Source organism: Hippopotamus amphibius, chromosome 3 (genome assembly GCF_030028045.1).
Source record: "Hippopotamus amphibius kiboko isolate mHipAmp2 chromosome 3, mHipAmp2.hap2, whole genome shotgun sequence".
NCBI lineage: Eukaryota > Metazoa > Chordata > Mammalia > Artiodactyla > Hippopotamidae > Hippopotamus > Hippopotamus amphibius.
In genome coordinates, this window is record NC_080188.1 from 76,543,854 (window position 1) to 76,562,752 (window position 18,899).

General features: G+C 39.2%; 1 protein-coding gene across 3 annotated transcripts in view; it reads left to right on the forward strand.

Annotated features, from left to right (window-relative positions):
- The window catches only part of SMAD1 (SMAD family member 1), a 72,828-nt gene that overhangs the window by 17,579 nt on the left and 36,350 nt on the right, over positions 1–18,899 (forward strand). For all 3 annotated transcript variants that reach the window (XM_057727661.1, XM_057727662.1, XM_057727663.1), the window contains one exon: positions 12,592–13,166. In XM_057727661.1, the coding sequence (XP_057583644.1) occupies positions 12,767–13,166 (400 nt within the window). In that variant the 5' untranslated portion in view covers positions 12,592–12,766. The remainder of the gene's footprint in view (positions 1–12,591; positions 13,167–18,899) is intronic.

Below are 18,899 nucleotides of genomic sequence, written 5' to 3' on the forward strand. Positions count from 1 at the left end.
CCCTTGCAGTTCAGAGGGAAAGCTGCAGAGTCCTTTCAGCTTTCCTGTCTGTCTGCTCCGACCTCCTCTCCCCTCGCCCTCTCCATCCATCCCAGCCACGTTGGCCTCCTTGCTGCCCCTGAAACACTTCAGGCACATTCTTGCCTCTTGGCCTCTGCCCTTGCTCCCCCTCTGCCTGCGAGGTGCTTCCCTAGATATCCACGTGGCTTCGTCCCCCACCTTTTCAGGCTTCTATTGGAATATCACCTTCTCAGTGAGGTCTTCCGTGACCACTAGAATGTGGGTCTCATGAAGGCATAGATTTTAAAAAACAAACAGAAAACCAGCTGTTTCTGTCTCTTGTTCAGTGCTATGTCCCAGTGCTTAGAATAGTGTCTGGCATATTGTGGGTATTTGTTGAATGAGTTGAATGACTGCAGTGGTTATCAGCTTTTCTTTTTATCATTTTCTTTCTTCTTGTACAAAGTTAGAATTTCACTGGACAGACAAAAATGAAGACACAAACTTTGTTTTTTTGTATAAACAAAATATTAAAATTAGCTTATTGTGAACCGGCTCTGTAAATGTGTTACATTTTTCAGCATATTATAATTTTCAAATCAATTTTACACATTCCTGTTTAAGGCTGATCACAACCCAGCGGGGTAAGTGGTGGAATCAGAATTTCATGGAAAAGGACATTGAGGCTCAGAGTGGTGTTTTGTTCAAAGAGCAGCTTCTAAGTGGAAAGCTGCCCTTCAGACCTACCTTTTTTCATTTCAAGTGAAGGGCTCCTGTTTTCTCATCTAGAAACATCTTAAAATATCAAAAACATGGTAGGGGTCTTATTTGAAAGTCTGGAGACCGTGCCGCGATTTCTTACTCTGGATTTAGCCTGCCTTTTGTTTCCAGTTTGAAAGCACATAAAATAAATGGTTCACTTTAGAATTCCTGACAATGACAGAGCAACAAGTTTTATTTCTCTCACCTGTGGAGGAAGTGGCCTCCACCCAGTTTTACTGAATTAGGAGGGAAGTGATTTTTTCAAGTGATAAAAAGAAATAAAATTCCATGCTCTTCCCAGAGGAGGAGTTCAACAATTGGGAGAATGGCGTGAGACCATATGTTGGTTTGTAAAAGGATATAACTTGTAAAGATGTTTCCTTTGATGCCTGTGATGAATATGGATGTGTTTCCCTTCTAGAGGGCCCTGATTAAATTATTCAATTAAGAGGGAGCTGGAGGATCTAAATATAGGGAGAGGGTTCAGGCTGTCCTGCCTTGTGTGTGTCAGCTCACCCTTACAGATGTGTGTGTTTGTTGTCATAAACAGCACCTGTGAAATCAGTGGAGAAGGAGAAATGTTCCAAAAAATGAAATACAGCAGTTTTTTTTTTAAATGAAAGGGACAGTTTTTTCCCCTCCTCTGGCCTATTCCATTTTCATGTGTGAATTTGGCATTTGAATTGCTTATTTTTTTTAATCTGATTAATAGACTTTATCTGTTCTGGTTTCAAGTGTAGATCTACTGCTTACTAGAATATGGTCTTGAAAAAGTTACTTAACCTCTGATTCTCAGATTTATTAGTAAAATGGAGATAATGCTATATACATCTTGAAAGATTGCTGTAAGTCAATACGATAGTGTTTGTAAAAACTGCCAGTATAATCCTTGCATAAGATAATCACTCAATTAAAATAATTTCTTTCACTTGTTAATGATTGAATCATTCATAACGGGTCACTTACGGAAATTTACCACATTTAGCCTGCTTTGCGATCAGTAAAATTGCTATTCTACAATAACAACTCGAAGAGTTTTTTTCTGAGGGACAATTACTGTAGTCTCCCGTGTTTGAGGAGCAAGCCAAATGAGTCCTCAGGTTTTGAGTTGAGGTGACTGTAGATGAATCTGATTTATCAGAGTGAGGTCATTAGGACCTGGATATCTTGAAAGGCTACCACGTACCGAAAGACAGTTTTCCATTACAGGCATGAAACTGAGGACAGGGATTCAGGGGTATTAAAGAATGTTATACAACTTTTAGAGAAGTGGTTAGGAGAGGTAGAAATAAGCCACGCTTGTTTGTTGAAGTTGAGGACAGTAAGAAAACTTTTAAGTGTCTTCTGTCTTCTTTGAACAAGTAATCATCTCTTGAAACAAAACAGAACTGACACTTGCTATTTTGTAGGGAATCTCTGTGACTAAGAAAAATTGACCAGGTGCCCTATCATCAGCCTGGATTTGTAAGGGTGGAAGGACCGGTGTACGCAGAGCAGAACCAGAAAGAGTTCTTGTCTTGAAGAATTTTCTAACACAATGCACATATATTAAATAGCATACTTGGTGCAACTAAATATATAAACTATGGCCCTATCCTTAGAGATGCATCTAAGTGCGACATCCCTAAATTCCTTGCTTCCTTTTTATGAGGAGATGCTGCTTTTGAAATCATTTGGTTGAAATGTCGCAGCTTACGATGAACTTCCAAGTGGTAGGTGGTAAGCTTTTCTTTTTAATTCCTAAGATTCCCACTCACTTAACACTCTCCTGAGAGATCACATCCAGGCAGCTCTTGCTAGCACGTCCCTCAGGTCACACCTGAGAGTCTTAAGACCGGCTGGCTGTGTTAGTGCCTGTGTTTTAAGGGCACCAGTACCTGCATGATTGTGTTACAAAAATAGCTTTCAAGCGCTGGTCCTCTCTTCCACCTTCACCCTCTAGTTTCTCCAGATTTGGAATATTAGTCTCAGAAAAAAAATTTTTTTAATGGAAAAGAGGCAAACTAGTTATTCTGTGTCATCAATCTCACATTTAGAAAGTTGGGAAATGTTTGGAAGTAACCGAAACAAGTCTTAATGGTTAGAGAGGCTCAGGAAAGTGCAGTCTGCTTTCCGGGTGTTTGTGACAGCAGGACTTTGCAGTGGATTTTTTTTTTTTTTGAAAAAGAGTATTATTTAAAAAAATTTTTTTTTAATTTTTTTCTTTTTTTTTCGCTGCTTTATTCTTTTTCAAATTCTTTTCCCATGTAGGTTATTATAGAATATTGAGCAGAGTTCCCTGTGCTATACAGCAGGTCCTTGTTGGTTATCCATTTTAAACACAGCAGTGTGTACATATCAGTCCCAGACTCGCAATCTATCCTTCCCCGCCAGTGGATCTTCATACCACTTTCCTGTATAGGAACTTTATTTAAATATATTTTCTTTTTCTGAGGACTCAATTGAAGTAGAGTTCCTTTTCGCCCAGCTTCTCAAGTAGGTAGTTTAAAAAATGCTTTCAAATCCGTAAAAAAAACGGAGAGAGGTTTTATTCGCCCTCACTTTCTTCTTGTTTTAGGTTTTTTGTTTTTTTTCTTTTTGGTTAGTGGTGAGCTTTATTTAGCTATGTTTGACCCGCTTGAAATTGAGAAATGTTAATGAAAGTTGAGGGCTAACTGCTAATTTAAAACAGGAAAAAGAAGTGCAGAAGTACTTTACATGTTTTCTCTTACAAGACAAATATCTCAAAACCAAATGAGTTCCTAATTGGAGTAACTGGGGGAAAGAAACATTTGAACCCATATTTGTTGAAAGAAAATCACAGACCATCTTTACTTTGGAGTATTTTCTGGGACTGAAATAGCTAGAGAAAACCCATCTCTGGTTTTTGGGGGGGAGGGGTTTGTTTTTCCATTGTGATGGCATTATACTTATGTAGCAGATTTTAACTTTTTTTTTTTCCTGTTTGCCTTGAGAGTAAGGTGTATCATTTTCCTTAAGGAGCTGTATGATCAATAATCGATGATGCTTTTCTTAGGAACTGTTTGGAGTTGGTACCACCCTGGCTACGTCCTGTGTGTGCCAGAGTACTGTCTCTGCCTGTCTTCATTACTGGTTTTCCTCGGTACCATTCATAAAGTTGATTCTCCAGGTGGATGTCTTCCTGCTCAGCCAGTCTGTGGGGTGTCTGCAGTTCTGCTTTTAAGTAATAGGTATTTTAGCTTTCTCAGAAGTTTGGTAGTTCCCCAATTCTTCAGGACTTTGGATTACTTATGTATCCTAATTTTATTTAGGCCTAATGAATATGATTATGGTTTTCACCCCCTTTTTGTGAATGTTCCACCAAAGCTTACCAGCAAAGCTCAGTTCTTGGCTTAATGATGGATTGCTCTTTATGTTTTAGAGTATGTACCGGCATTGCGTCTGGGATATTTTTCCTTGCAGCCTTCATTTTTTTTTTTAAGCATTTTTAACCCTGATCTTCAGTGTCTAGTCTGTGGCCCTATGGTTTCTATGAGTGTCAGAAATGTTTGGGTGTCTGTTTTATCCTCTTTGGGGATCATGATCTGTTTTGACGATTCTACTTTTGGTTAGGAGTATACAGTTGACGTGGGTACCTAGATGAAATCAAGCAGGTTAAAAAAAAAATAGTCCGTTTTGGAGTAAAAGTTACATTACAGATCCCTTTGTATGTGAACTTTCTGACACTTTTTGCTGTTTTAATTTAGCTAAGCATCTTGGGGGAGGCAAGAGTTCTCATCAAGCCTTGATGAGAAATTGGATGTTAGGTTAGATGACACATAACCTTTTCACAGTACTAAGTAAGATGGCCACCAGTCACTTTATACAACACACCTCTGAGGTCTTTCCATCTCCATGGCATTCTGGCAAGGTATATGGTGAAATAATTAAGAAACAACAACTACAGAACTACAGAACTCATATAGCTTGCTTGTGATTTCTCTAAAGCCGTACAGAAGCTCTTCTTTGGGAGCTAGAGTTTTACTCTTTCTGTGTCTTCACAAGATCATCTGTTTAAGAAGAGTTAGTGCTATAAGTCAGGAAATATGCATACAGTCTAGTTAGCTACTTGGGAATACTTGTTTCCCCCGCAAAATGGATCAGACATTTTTTATAGAAAGATAATTTTTGTAAAGTTGTCTTTCTACTTAAGTAATAATCCAACAGTTAAACAGTTCCAAAGCGAAATTAATCAGTACCCCTGTGCTTTTAGTTCCTTGATTCTTTTGATCTTTATGCCTTGTTGTTTTATCCTTGGAGTTAAGACAGTAATGAACCAAAGAACAAGGAGTGGGGGATGGGGGTGAGTTGTTTGCTTCATTGACAATAGACCATTTATCTACTTTTTTTAAGGTACTAGGAGGGCATCTTTGATATTTTTTCCCCAGTCACTTTCTGGAGCCTATATTATTTTATGCTGATTTTATTGAATAATTTAATTATTCCCTCAGTATTTAAAGGGATCATTTATTTTGTTTAGCTCACTGAATGCCACGCCAGTGCAAGAATCGTAACAGCACTAGCCTGAAGCTGCTCCTCTCCTCCCCGTCCTTGTATTAAAGGTACTTGGTCTGTAGCACTTGGCAGCCACCCTGACCCCATCCCACCCCCACCTCCCCACCTTGGTGCCTTTTTATTGTACCTTCAGATACAAATTAGAATAATTGCCTTTTGAAACTTTCAGTGGGAATGGGGATCTGAGGTGTTGCATGGTAGAGTGTATGCTGTTGATATGCAACAGTGGGATAATTACACGTTTCTTTACTAGATGAGGCCAAGGTGAAGAAAATGCCCCTTGTTGCACAATTGGCTAATGAGGTTTCCTTTCAGTATAGAGCGAGTCACACAATTAAAGGTATTTTACAACTTCTTGCTTTTTCCTTTTAACATTAAGGAATACTGTGTAAATTGCAAAATTCAGTAGCCATGTCAAAAGGAGCATTATATAGAAGGAATATTTTTCTCATTTGGTCCTGGCAGTGCTAATAGAAATCCTTCCCGTGGGCAGGATTCCATAGGGAAGGGGCCTGACTTTAGAACCCTGTTTTAAACTGCATTTTTATTACTTTCAAAATCAGGTCACACTGTAAGTCCAACCTGATTTATAAGTAGACTTTGTTAATGAATTGAGTTGTGGTGGTGTTGTTTGTAATTTGCAAATATTTGTGTATAGAGGCTTTTAAAAAATTTGGAAGTAACAGCGTTTCATTAAAGAATGTTTGAAAAGTTGTAACAAGTAGGAGAGAAAGAGATTATTAACCTTGCAAACCCAGCAGTTAATACTTTGATATATGTTAATACTTAGGTATGTTTCCATAGTTGTTCATGCTATATGTACCATTATTTTGGTATATTTACATAGTTGTTCATGCTATATATGCTGTTTTATGTTCTGCTTAAGGTTTTTTCCACGTTATCATTTTTACGAACATAATTTTGTAAGGGCTACATAATATTCTATTGAGTGGATTATACTACAGCTTACTTAACTATTTTCTAGTTTTTAGATATTTCTTTCTTCCTTATAATAAAGAATGCTCTGATGCAAATCATTGTGTAAAAACCTTTTTTACCTTCCCAGTGCAGAATATTTCCTTAGAGTGAATTTCTAGAAGTAAAGTTGCTGGAACAAAGATCTTGCGATTTTTTAGGGCTTCTAGGAGGTTCTTTACCAGATGAATGCTTTTTCTTCTTTGTCAGTGTGAAATGTTTGTATTTGGAGAAGAGGGAAGGAAATCTCTGTTTGCTGACTCATGTTTTTATTTTGCACTTTAAACTGATAAGGCCACTTAGCTTTTGACATAAACTAAAGCAGGAAGTACCAAAGGGGGCAGAAAAAAAAGTGAGTTGTCTTGCCAAGGCCATAGTGTCATGGACTCATTTGAGTTCCTGATGGGAGGTAGGTTACTTATTTGACTTGAATATTAAAAAATGCTTAACTCAAGTAGGCAAAAATCAGTCATCAGCCTGGATTTTGTTTCGTATGCACATTTATATGCAAGAGTTTGTGATCTTTAATATTTTTAGTGGGATCAAACCCCCCAACTGGCCCTATTGTTTGGAGGCAGTAGGGGTTTTTTTGTTTGTTTTTTGTTCCCTGTGTGGAGAAGCTTTCTGTGTTGAGGATATCACCTTAGCTGTCTTTCTAAAACATAAGTCTAATCACATTGATGCTCTGATTTAAAGCCTTCCATTCGTCCCTAGGATAAGATGTATCTCAGGCCCGTCACAGTCTTGTCCTGCCCTTATCGGCCTTGTATTGTCTACAACAACCTTGAACCCTAGCAAGTCTCTGATGTCTGTTAGAACCAGCAATTTAGAAAAGTGGTTTAAAAACTGAGGCTCTAGAGCCAGACAGCATGGATTCGTTCACTGTGGCCCTGCCACTTACAACTGTGCACAGAAACCTTGGACAAGTTATTTAACTTTTCTATTGTATATTTCACTTTCCTTACCTGTAAAATGAGGAAAACAAGAGTGTTCATTAAAGAGGGTTTGTCACAAAGATTAAACTAGTTAGAATATATGAAGTGCTTGGAACAGTGTCTATCATGTAATGGTCACTCAGAATATTAGCTCTATTGTTCTGCAAAATTCTACTCATCCTTTAACATCAGTCTGATATTTCCTCTTTGGGAAAACTTCCTGAAATCCCTGGAATTAATTATTGTCTCCTTTTCTGCTTTTATATATTATCAGTTATTGTTTATACTTGTTGTAGAGCTTTTGTCACGTAGTGTTGTGTTTGGTTCATGGTGGGCAAATGCATGGTACATGGGCCACCTCTTCTGTTCCTTCACTCAGGATTCATCTTGCCCCACTCATGGCATTCCTTCCTGCTGAGGCCTGCACTTGACCCAAGACTCCGCAGCACAATCCTTTAGGTTGACATGTGGGGGAACCACTTTGCTTCACGGGAGTTCACTGTTTACACACTGTCTTTTCAGGCTGGAGACATCTTTGCGTCCGTCCTCTGTGGATAGCACAGGTACTTAGCAGGCACTCAGTACAGCTTTGTTGAATGAATGTCAGTTTGAATAGTTAAAGCAAAGGTCTGAAATGGTGGTCTTTAATCTCCCCAACCACCCCCCCACACACTTACCTTCTATAACAAACCCATCAGTGCTAGAGTTTGAAACAGCCCCAGGTGATTTTGATATAAACTCACCCCCCTCTATTTGAAAACCATTGACTAAAATATAAAAAAAAGTTTTTGGAGCCGAAGAAAAGGACATACAGAATAAAAAGCAATGTGTTCCTTTTATAAATTGTTACTAGAGAATAAGGAAAACAAGTAGTCTTTCTTGTTCTTTTGCACAGTTAACCTTTAGTAAAAGTAAATGATCATTTCAGGAGGTACACTCTGACCAAGTGTGACTTTTGATGATAGCATAGTTTTGTTTTCTCTTTTTCTGTTAAATGAAAATAAAGCCAGCTAAGAACTGGTAAATCTGGGTAAAACTCTTTATTTTACGAAAGGAAACAACTGACCCACTATAGCCTATTGAACAGGCAAAGCTCCACACTTGGCCTTCTCTTTCCTTCAGGGAGCCAAGTCATTCATCAGACATTTATTGAGACTCCGATATGTGCCAGGTACAGTGCTAGGTTCCAAAGCCAGGAAGATAGTAAGATAGAATTCCTGAATCATTTTCTTCTAGTGAGGAAGTAGCTATAGGCGTGCGCAGTTGTATGTCCGTACACAGAGTAGCTAGAGGCATGCGCAGTTGTATGTCCGTACACAGAGTAGCTAGAGGCGTGCGCAGTTGTATGTCCGTACACAGAGTAGCTAGAGGCGTGTGCAGTTGTATGTCCATACACAGAGTAGCTAGAGGCGTGCGCAGCTGTATGTCTACACAGAGTAGCTAGAGGCATGTGCAGCTGTATGTCTACACAGAGTAGCTAGAGGCGTGCGCAGTTGTATGTCCGTACACAGAGTAGCTATAGACATGCACAATTTGCTGTGACAGATGTTCATAATCATAATCCCTTTCAGTTCTGAGGATCAATAATGATTTCCCCCTTTTTATTCCTGTTATTGGTAATTTGTGCCTTCTCTTTTGTTGATTAGTTTTGTTAGAGAAATATCTGGTTTTATTAGTATTTTCAAAGAGCCAACTTTGATTTTATAGGTTTTCTCTATTTTGTGTATATATATTTAATTTTTGCTCTCATTTCCTTTTACTGTTTGGGTTTAATTTGCTGTTCCTTTTTTTTCGTTTTGATAGATACATAGAAAATTAGTTTTCAGCTTTTTTTCTTCCTAATATATGTATTTAAGACTACAGATTTCCCTCTAACCATGGGTTGAGCCACACCCTACAGGTTTTGATGTGTCATATTTTTATAATCATTCAGTTTAAAATATTTTCTAATTTCCCCTGTAGTATCTTCTTTGACCCATGGGTTATTTAAAAGTGTAATTATTCTCAGTAACAATATTTTTGGCATTTATTGTTATACTGTGATCAAAGGACGTGTCTTGTATGGTTTTATTCCTTTAATATGAGTTGAGATTTGTATAATGGCTCATTATTGGTCAATTTGGATAAATATTCCATGTGTTTTTGAAAGTATTATGTATGCTACAGCTGTTGGGTACATATGTGAATTGAGTCAAGTTTTTAAACGTAATTAATCTTCTATATCTGTTGATTTTTATCTGCTTGTTTAGTCATTTACTGTGTTAATCTCCCACTAAGATTGTTAATCATTTTAATTCTGTCAGTTTCTGCTTTATGTATTTTTTTAGAATTTATTTATTTATTTTGGCTGCTCCCGGTCTTGGCTTCAGCACATGGGATCTTCTTTGCGGACGTGGGATCTTTAGTTGTGGCATGCGGGCTTCTTAGTTGTAGCATGTGGACTGTTAGTTGCAGCATGAAGACTCTTAGTTGTACCATGCAGACTCTTAGTTGCAGCATGCATGTGGGATCTAGTTCCCTGACCAGGAATGGAACCCAGGCCCCCTGCATTGGGAGTGCGGAGTGTTCCGCACTGGACCACCAGGGAAGTCCCTGCTTTATGTATTTTAAGACTGTTAGCACTTGGATAAAAAAATTGGGATTGTGATATATTTGTAGTGGATCAGCTTTCTTAACATTATGAAATGTTCCTCTTTTATCCCTGTTGCTGCTTGTTACTTTAAAGTCTCTTTTGCCTGATGTGATATCTGTGTAAGCTTCTTTGATTAGAATATGCATAGTATATTTCTTTCCAGTTTTTCTCTTTCAACCGTTCTGTCTTTACATTTGATGTGTGTCTTTTGTAAGTACAATATAGTTAAGTGGTGTCCCCACCCCACCACATCTTTTACTTGGCATATTTAGTCTCTTGATATTTAAGTCATGCTTGAGACTTTGAGGATTACATCTGAATCTTACTGTTTTCTATTTGTCCCACCTATTATGTGCCCTTTTTTCCTTTTTCTTAAGTTTTTTTTTTTTTTGGATTAAGCATATTTTAAAAAAATCTATATTTTTAACTCCTCTATTACCTTCTTATGGTTTTTAAATTCTTTAAATTGATTGCTTTATTGTGACATGAATTCATAACATATTAATAATACTTTAATGCTTTACCATGGCCTGGGTAATACTTCATTTACCCCTTCTGCTTTTTTTGTTATGCATTTTAATTCTGTATTTGAAACACCACAAGACAAATTGAGAGAGTAGCATTGACAGATATACACTACCATGTGTAAAATAGATAGCTAGTGGGAAGCTGCTGTATAGCACAGGGAAATCAGCTCGCTGCTTTGTGACTACCTGGAGGGGTGGGATGGCAGGGTGGAAGGGAGGCTCAAGAGGGAGGGGATATATGTATACATATAACTGATTCACTTTGTTCTACAGCAGAAACTAATACAACATTATAAAGCAATTATAATCCAATGAAGATGTAAAAACAAAAACAAAAAAATAAACACCACAAGACATTCCTATAGTTGTTTTGTAAAGTCATTACCCTTTTGGAGCGCTTCATTCTTTCCTGCAATTCCTTGCTTTTCCCTTGTGCCTGAATATTCCTGCTGGAAGCTAGTTCTCTCAGATTTTGTTTGTTGGAAAGCATATTTATTTCATGATCATTTTGAATGATTTTTTTCCACTAAGTGTAGAATTCTGAGTTACCAGCTATTTATTTGCATTTGGCATGCTGAAGATGTCCTTTCACTGTCATCTTGTTTGCGTTGTTTCTATTGAAATGTCAGCTGTTAGCCTTATTGTACTCATTTGAAAGTATTGTGTCTTTTTAAAGATTTTTGTTGCAGGTTTTCAGCAATTGTACTGAAAATTATGCTGTGATGTGACACATGAAAACTTGTGGATTTCTTTCTGTTTCTGTTTGGAATTTGTAGGGCTTCATGAATTTGTGGCTAGATGTCTGTTGTCAGTTTTGGAAAATCTTTGGCCAGTATCTACAAATATTTCCTCTCACACAGTTTTTCTCTCCTCTTTTCCCATCATCTTGTTCCAGTCTAGTATTAAGATGATTCTAGGGTGTGTTTCATTGTTTGTAAACACTGGTCCATTTCAGTTTTGCCCTTGCACTAGGGGATACCTTTTTAGGGATCCAGCTGAAAGCCTGGTATGTTTACCAGTTTCTCCTTCTCAGCAGGCCCTCAATTCCTTTTTTTTTTTTTTTTTTAATTTTTAATTAATTAATTAACTTATTTATTTATTTCTTTCTGTCTTCTCAACACTATGAGGGTACTGAAATCTCTGCTTGGTTCTTTAGCCTCTTTGTGGTTGGCTACTTACGGCACAGGCATTGGCAAATGCCTTGAGAAGAAAAGCAGTAAAGAATAAGAATGTTCAGCTTTTTACTTCATTGCTTTTCACATCTCTCCAGCATTTGGTCCCTCATGTCCTGAGTACTTTGGTTGCTCTTTGATGCCTTTAAAAAGCTGGGCTTTTTCGCCCCTGGTTTGTTCATTTGTATTTTATTCAACTTTTATATTTTGGGGAGGAGGTTGGTTTGATACCTGCTACTACATTTTAGCTGGAGTTTGTGCAAAGTTTTTATCGTTAATCTTTTTCACCATTTGTGTTTTCAGCTGGTGAAGAGTAGCTAGAAGGTTTAAATGAGACAACTGACTAAAGTATTTGGTACAGTATGTGTTCATGTGCTTCATTCCTTTCATATCAATAAAAAGCAAATTTGAAAAAGCAGGAGATAAATTTCCTACGTTACTTGCCTGGTAGCCCATAGGCATAGGCTTGTTGGCTGAATAAATACCCTAAGATGTTGGTGCATTTATATAATATAAATACAACTACCCTTTCTTTTAGCACAAGAGATACTTGAGGAACAAACCAAAAACAGATGCTAAAGACTATTGTATTTTATTTTTCCCTGTTGCTTTCAGTTTTTGTTGATTGAGGTGTGTTTTGAAATATATAGAGCTTATAAATGAATCTAAATATAAAACATCATGATATCTGTTGAGAACTTGAAATTTTTTTGCGCCAAGGGGTCTATTGCCTCTATCTTGGAACTAATGTAAATAGTAACATACTCCTTTTTAAACTGCATCTCAGTTTATTCATCTATAAAATGCCAATGATGGTATTACCTAGTTGAAAGAATTATTTAATGGGTTAAATATTGTTAGTCTGCTTGGGCTGCCATAACAAAATACCACTGACTGAGTGGCTTGAACAACAGAAATACAAGTTTTAAGGTGGGACGTGATTCAGTCCATAGCATACTTCAATACATAAAAGCACTTAAAATAGTACCTGGCCAATGGTAATTGTTTAATAAATTGTGATTTTGTGGTAGAGATGATTTTAAACATTTTTTTTTCCTTTTTTTCTTCTCTAGGTACTGACTTTGGGTATCTTTTGGAAACACTAGGAATGGTAATTTCTACTCTTCGGGACCTCAGCACAAAGAAGCTAAGGAGAATCCTATGTAAATAAAGTGAACCCTCTTCTGTCCTTTCACATTTGGGGACGTCTTTATTTCTCCATCCTCAAGGAGTGTTCGTGGTGCCATCATGAACGTGACAAGTTTATTTTCCTTCACAAGTCCCGCTGTGAAGAGACTTCTCGGGTGGAAACAGGGAGATGAAGAAGAAAAATGGGCAGAGAAAGCTGTTGACGCCTTGGTGAAAAAGCTGAAGAAGAAGAAGGGTGCCATGGAGGAACTGGAGAAGGCCTTGAGCTGCCCAGGGCAGCCCAGTAACTGTGTCACCATCCCCCGCTCCCTGGACGGCCGGCTGCAAGTTTCCCACCGGAAGGGGCTGCCTCACGTCATTTACTGCCGCGTGTGGCGCTGGCCCGACCTTCAGAGCCACCATGAACTAAAACCACTGGAATGCTGTGAGTTTCCTTTTGGTTCCAAGCAGAAGGAGGTGTGCATCAATCCCTACCACTATAAGCGAGTAGAAAGCCCTGGTAAGTGAGTGCTTTTGTGTTGATGCATTTAGCAGATTTGTATTGTTTCTCAGAATCATCCCTTTCCATGTTTTTGGTTGTAATTTTTAATATTAGGGGAAAAGGTACGTTTGTCTGCCCTTGGGTGTGTCGTACGTTCTAACAGCATAGTCTCTAGTTAACCTTACTTCTTAGGAGCAGGGCTCCTAGACTGTCATCACGGTACTGATACCTCTACCTTGTAATACATCGTTTTCTTTCTAAATTCTTTATGTTTCCCTTTGGTTCTGTGCATTTCTCAAGACAAATTTAGCTATGATTTCATTGCAGGGGAAGCAGATCAGGAAAGGAAGGAAGCATGGCGTTGCCATCTACATACCCAGGGCAGTTGCCAGTGACTTGTATCACTTTATCCTTAAAAATAGCCCTTTTTTTTTTTTTTATCGTCTCCTGTGGAATTTCACTATGGCATATTCCCTGTGGAGGATATGAAGGAATTATCTTCTGTTGTGGAATCATTTGATACTATTACTTTGTAAGATATTCTTAGTTTTTACACATATGGCCTTGGCCGGGGGCGGGTGGGGAGAAGCACGGTAAAGGATATACTTACTTGGTTTGGCCCTCCACGTGCTAGACCGTTGCATCAGTTGGAAAGTGATTAGGTAATCTCAAGCACTTAAATATCTCATTGTCAGATTGGAACCAGTGTTGTTGGTGAATTAGTTATTAATAGCTGGTCGTTACCAAGGGTTCCCAAGTGAGGCTGTGCATTACATTCACGTGACTTCCTCCCGGAAATTCTGATTCTGGCATAGCCTGATAATCGTTTTTTAACAAGGACTCCAGGTGGGGCTGATGGGAGCTGTTGGATTGGTGTTTGGGAACTACTAAGCTAGGTCCTGTGATAACATGGCTCTCAAATAAAAGGCATTTTTTTAATGGGATATTTACAACATACAAAAATAGTTTAAGGACTGGGGAATAATAAACATCTTTTCCCACCATCCCAATTGCCTTCAGTAACTACTGTTCTGAGTTCCATGGTTAAATTTGATGTTCATCACCCCCATGCATGCTTTCATACCGTTGTTCTCTGTGTGCGTGACTCCTTGACAGTACGTACTGTCAGTTTTGTGTATTTAAAGGTATTATGTAATGATACTGGAGTATCCTTCTACAACTTGCTGTACTCATTCAACATCATGGACTTGTGATTTCTGTATTATACACTTCAGCATTACCTCGTCAAGGCCTGTGGAAAATCCTCTGGAGATTTTATTGGAATTTCACTGATTTCATTTGGGGGAAGGATTGACATAGTTCTGCTCTTGAGCACAGTATTTTTCTAAATTTATTTAGGTCTTTAAGGATCTTCCATAAAGTTCTTGCACATGTTTTCTTAGATTTAATTTCTAGATAACTGTTTGGGTTTTATTGTATCCTTTTAAAAGTTACATTTTGTTACAGTTGTTCATGGCTAGGACTATATTTGCTTTTTTCCAACCATTTTGCTGAATTCTTGTTCTAATATAGACATTCTTTACTGTTTGTTATACCCACTGTGATGTAAATTTTAGTGTATAGTATATACAAACAAGATTGTTTAGGTACACAGTTTTTAGATCCCCGTAGTAACTTTAAGAGGTGCTCAGGGGAAGATTCTAATCCCTCTTCACAAAAGGTGGAACTAAGGTCCCTGTAAATTAAGTGAGCTGTGTGTCAGACCACCGAAATTCAGTGTTGAGAAAACACTGTGGGTATGTGTTCTCTGGCCGCCCTTCCCCCACTCTACTCCATTTCATCTTGTGCTGCAGCAGTTGCCTCCCGACGGGTGCCCCCTGCAGGGGGACCCGTGCACTGCAGAGGGTGTTCTTTCAGGATACACACTGTAGCCACATCCTCTTCCAGCTTCCCACTGCTCTCATACACAGCTCTGTGTTCCGGCCCTCACCTACCTTGCCAGCTTCTTCTCCCGTCTTCCGTGCTTCATGTGCTTGAGTCGTGTGGGAATACTTGGTGCACTCTTCCTCTGTGCGTACTTCACTCTTGTTTCTCCTTCAGGCCTAAGCTTAATGGAGGCCACCTTTGCTGAGAGGACTTTCTTGATACCTCCTCCCCACCCCTCCCCTCCCCCTCCCCTCCCCCCTCCCCACCCCTCCCCACCCCTCCCCTCCCCCCTCCCCACCCGGCTTGGCCTGTCTCTGTTTCTCACAGCAGTCTGGATTTCTTCCTGATGTTCTTACATTTACCATTCTCTTAGTCTTCCCTGCAAGGTAGTAAATCACGCTCCATCTCTGCATTTAATAGTAAGCATGCTTAGATCCATTTTTGCTGTTAAATGGAAATACTTCTTTTAATTTCTCTGTATGGTTTTTTTATGTTTTTAAGAGTTGAGTTTTCAGTTTGTACCCTCTGACCATCATCTTTCCTTTTGTGTTCATTTCATTGCCATTACTATCTGACACGAGATGGAGAGCCTTTTTTTAAAAGTTAATACTGAGATGGTTTTGTTGCTTTTAATAATTTACATGTAAAAGGCTTGATAGGGAGGAGGTGGAAAACCAGCTAAAATAGGGCATTTTGAGACTCCACCATCATTCCATCCTCCCCTGTAGCCAGGAATCTGGTGAGCCATGCATAGACCAGTTCTCAAAAACTGTGAGGCCAAGATCTGTTGAATTTGAACATTAAGAATTTTTTTTCTTTTTTTCACATTGTGAAGTGGCTGATGTGGGAATAAGAATAAATGGACTTCTTCCAGAGACCACCATGAAGCAGCCCCTGCACCTCGTGGGGAGAAGCCCCACTAAATTAAAGTGCAAGGGGGCCTCAGCCCCTCACACTCCCAGAGTTAAATAGGCATTTTCCCTCTGTAACGCAGCGTGGAGCACACCTGGTTATTGTTTCCTTGAAATAGGAAGAAAGGGGTCCGGGAGTCTAAGCTTCAGACACACAGCTCAACACTGAATTACTTTGAACTCTGTAACTGTTTTACCTTGGATAAAGTATCTCAAAGAGCAATTTAGCAGTTTAAGCATAAGATAGTCAGGTCTCCCAAGCTTGGTATTTTCTGCCAAGGCTCCTTTTGAGACCTTTAGAGAAAAATTCAACAGAAATTGGGAGTCTAGATTTAGAGCAGTGGTTTTCAAAGTGTGTGGTCCCCAGACCAGCAGCGTCAGCATCACCTGGGAACTTGGTAGAAGTGCATATTTTTAGATCCTTCCACAGACCTACTGAATCAAACTCTGGGGATGGAGCCAGCAGTTTGTGGTTTGACAAGCTCTCCAGGTGATTCTGATTCAGGCTAAAGTGTGAGAACCACTGGTTTAAGGTATCCAGGCAGGTCAAGTCCAGCTGACAAGATGAAGTCTCTTATTGAAAAAGATGCTAATGAGTTAGAGTTTGAAATCCATCATCATTTTGAACGTTGCATGTTGTTAGGGGTATAAAATTGACTTGCTTTTTCCAGAATTCCCCTTCCTGCTGATATTCATTAAGATGAGCATTCTGAGACAGTGTGATAAGGTGTCTTTTAGAGGGTGGAGGAGTGAGAGGAGAAAGGAATGCTTTGTTGTTTGACCCAGTGGAAGTTTTCTGATTGTTCTTTCAGGTAGCCTTTACTATCTCCGTTTCTTTGACCAAAAATAATTTTAATGGATTTAAGTAGTTGTCGTTTTTCTTTAACCTATGCCATTTGTTTTGTTGTAAATAAAAGAGTCTAAACATTGTGTTGGGGGATGAAACAAGTTACAGAAGCACTTTGCAGCAGCTTGCATTCATCGTAGGTAACGATGGGAAAGAGTGTGAGAGGGAAGAACCTTCCTTTCGGTGAAAGGTAGTACGTACCTTGGCCATTACTGAAAAATGCATCTTTGGGAAAGTAGAACGCGGTAAGAATGTATTTTTCTGCCAGTGCGCGGACGGTTATAGGAAAGAGGAAATTTGTGCACCTTCCGAAGACTGTGACCCTTCCGATGATGTAGCAGGTGACTGTTTACTGGGACTTTTGGTAGCCTTCAGAGTCCAAGCTGCTTATTAGTGGTTGGGTTAAATGGCGGTTTTCTTTTTCTTTACCAGAGGAAATGCTGACGGGGTAAAGTCGGTCATCTCACTGCGGTGTGAGAAGGCCATTCAGTTGCTATCTGCCGCCATGAACGTGCCTTCATGCAGACTTATGGCCAGGTGGCCTGTCAGTTGGCTTTTTTTTTTTTTTTTTCCATTTTATTTTTTTATGTTTTTCACATGGTTCCTGAGAATTACCATCTGTACTTTGAACTTCATCCACTTGAAAGGCCGTATTGATCCTGACCTTGAAATTCAGAGATTTCAGTTCGAGCTTTAACACCCTGGTGTTCGCTCCCCGGTGCTGCTTCGGTTTTCAGCACCATGGCTCCCTCTGTTGGAGACATACCTCACATCCTCTTTATCTGTTGACCGGATGCAAGCTCTGCCCCTTTGGCTGCCTCCCTCACCAGGTAGTTCCTGGCTTGGTAAATTTTACCTCAAAAAGAAGGCCTTCAAACCACAGCAGTGGAGGGCGAATCGGTGGTTGCCGGGGGCAGGAGGGGAGTGGGTTTGGCTGTAAAAGGGCGCCATGGAGGGGGGACCCCGGGGGGATGGAAGTGTCCTGTACCGTGGCCGTATCAGTGTCAGTGTCATGATGACGTTCTCTAGTTTTGTAGGATGTTACCGCTGAAGGAAACTGGGTAAGAGGGTGGGCAGGATTTCTCTGTTTCTTTACAGCTGCATGTGAATCTACCATTATTTGAATTTTCAAAATGGTGATTCCCTGAAAAAGCAGCTAGTGTAGCTTGGACTCAGTCACAGGAATGCTTTTCCTCGAGACAGCCACTGTGTTTGGCACGCAGCAGAGGTGCTCAGCGAGTACTTTTATTTTGTCACACAGAATATTAAAAAGACATATACTCAAGGATCAAGATTTAATAAAATTAATATTAAAAAAATAAAAAACAGTGTTTCTTCATGTTGTGAATGTGTTTTGACATGAGCCAATGATGACAGAAACCTCTATCTAATTAAAGTGCCTTTTTTTTTAAGTCTTGTATTAATATATCCACGTGGAGGACAGGGGTGGGTAGGGGGAAGTACTGACTTTTCCTTCAGGTTTATCTGAGTGGCAGTACCTAGGAGTCTGGTGACTGAAGCTGTAAACCAGATACCAAGATACGACGGTGACAAGCATTTTGAAGATTTAGAATTAGTTAGCAACAATGTCAACTATAAAAATTAAAATAAAGCATTATGACCTGTGTATTATAGTCTGAGCTCTCCAGAGAAACAGAACCAAAAGGATCTATAGATACAATATATAGATCCTGTATATTTAATAGGATCCTATTAAATTTAAATTAATTTATTAATTATCCTATTAATAAGCCTACTACTGGGACTTCTTATAAACCAATTTAAATCCTTTGCACAATGAAGTATACTATATACATATATACCTGAACCACCACACAGGCTGGAAGGCAATGTCCAGGTACGTCAGAGTCAAGCGAGCTGTTTTGTCGGCTTGGGAATGTTTCGTGTGGTTGTGGCAGAGGGAGTCACAGGGGACTTGTCCCAGGCTGGCAGTGCCCTAGGCTCTTGATGGACACTCGAAAGTGAGAGGAATGGAGGGTAAGGCTGGCTTTTGTCATCATCTCAGGCTGCTTTTCTTGGTTTTACTTTCAGCCTCCTTGGTACTAGGTGTTCAAAGGCTCAAAGAAAAGACTGGAGATTTTTTCC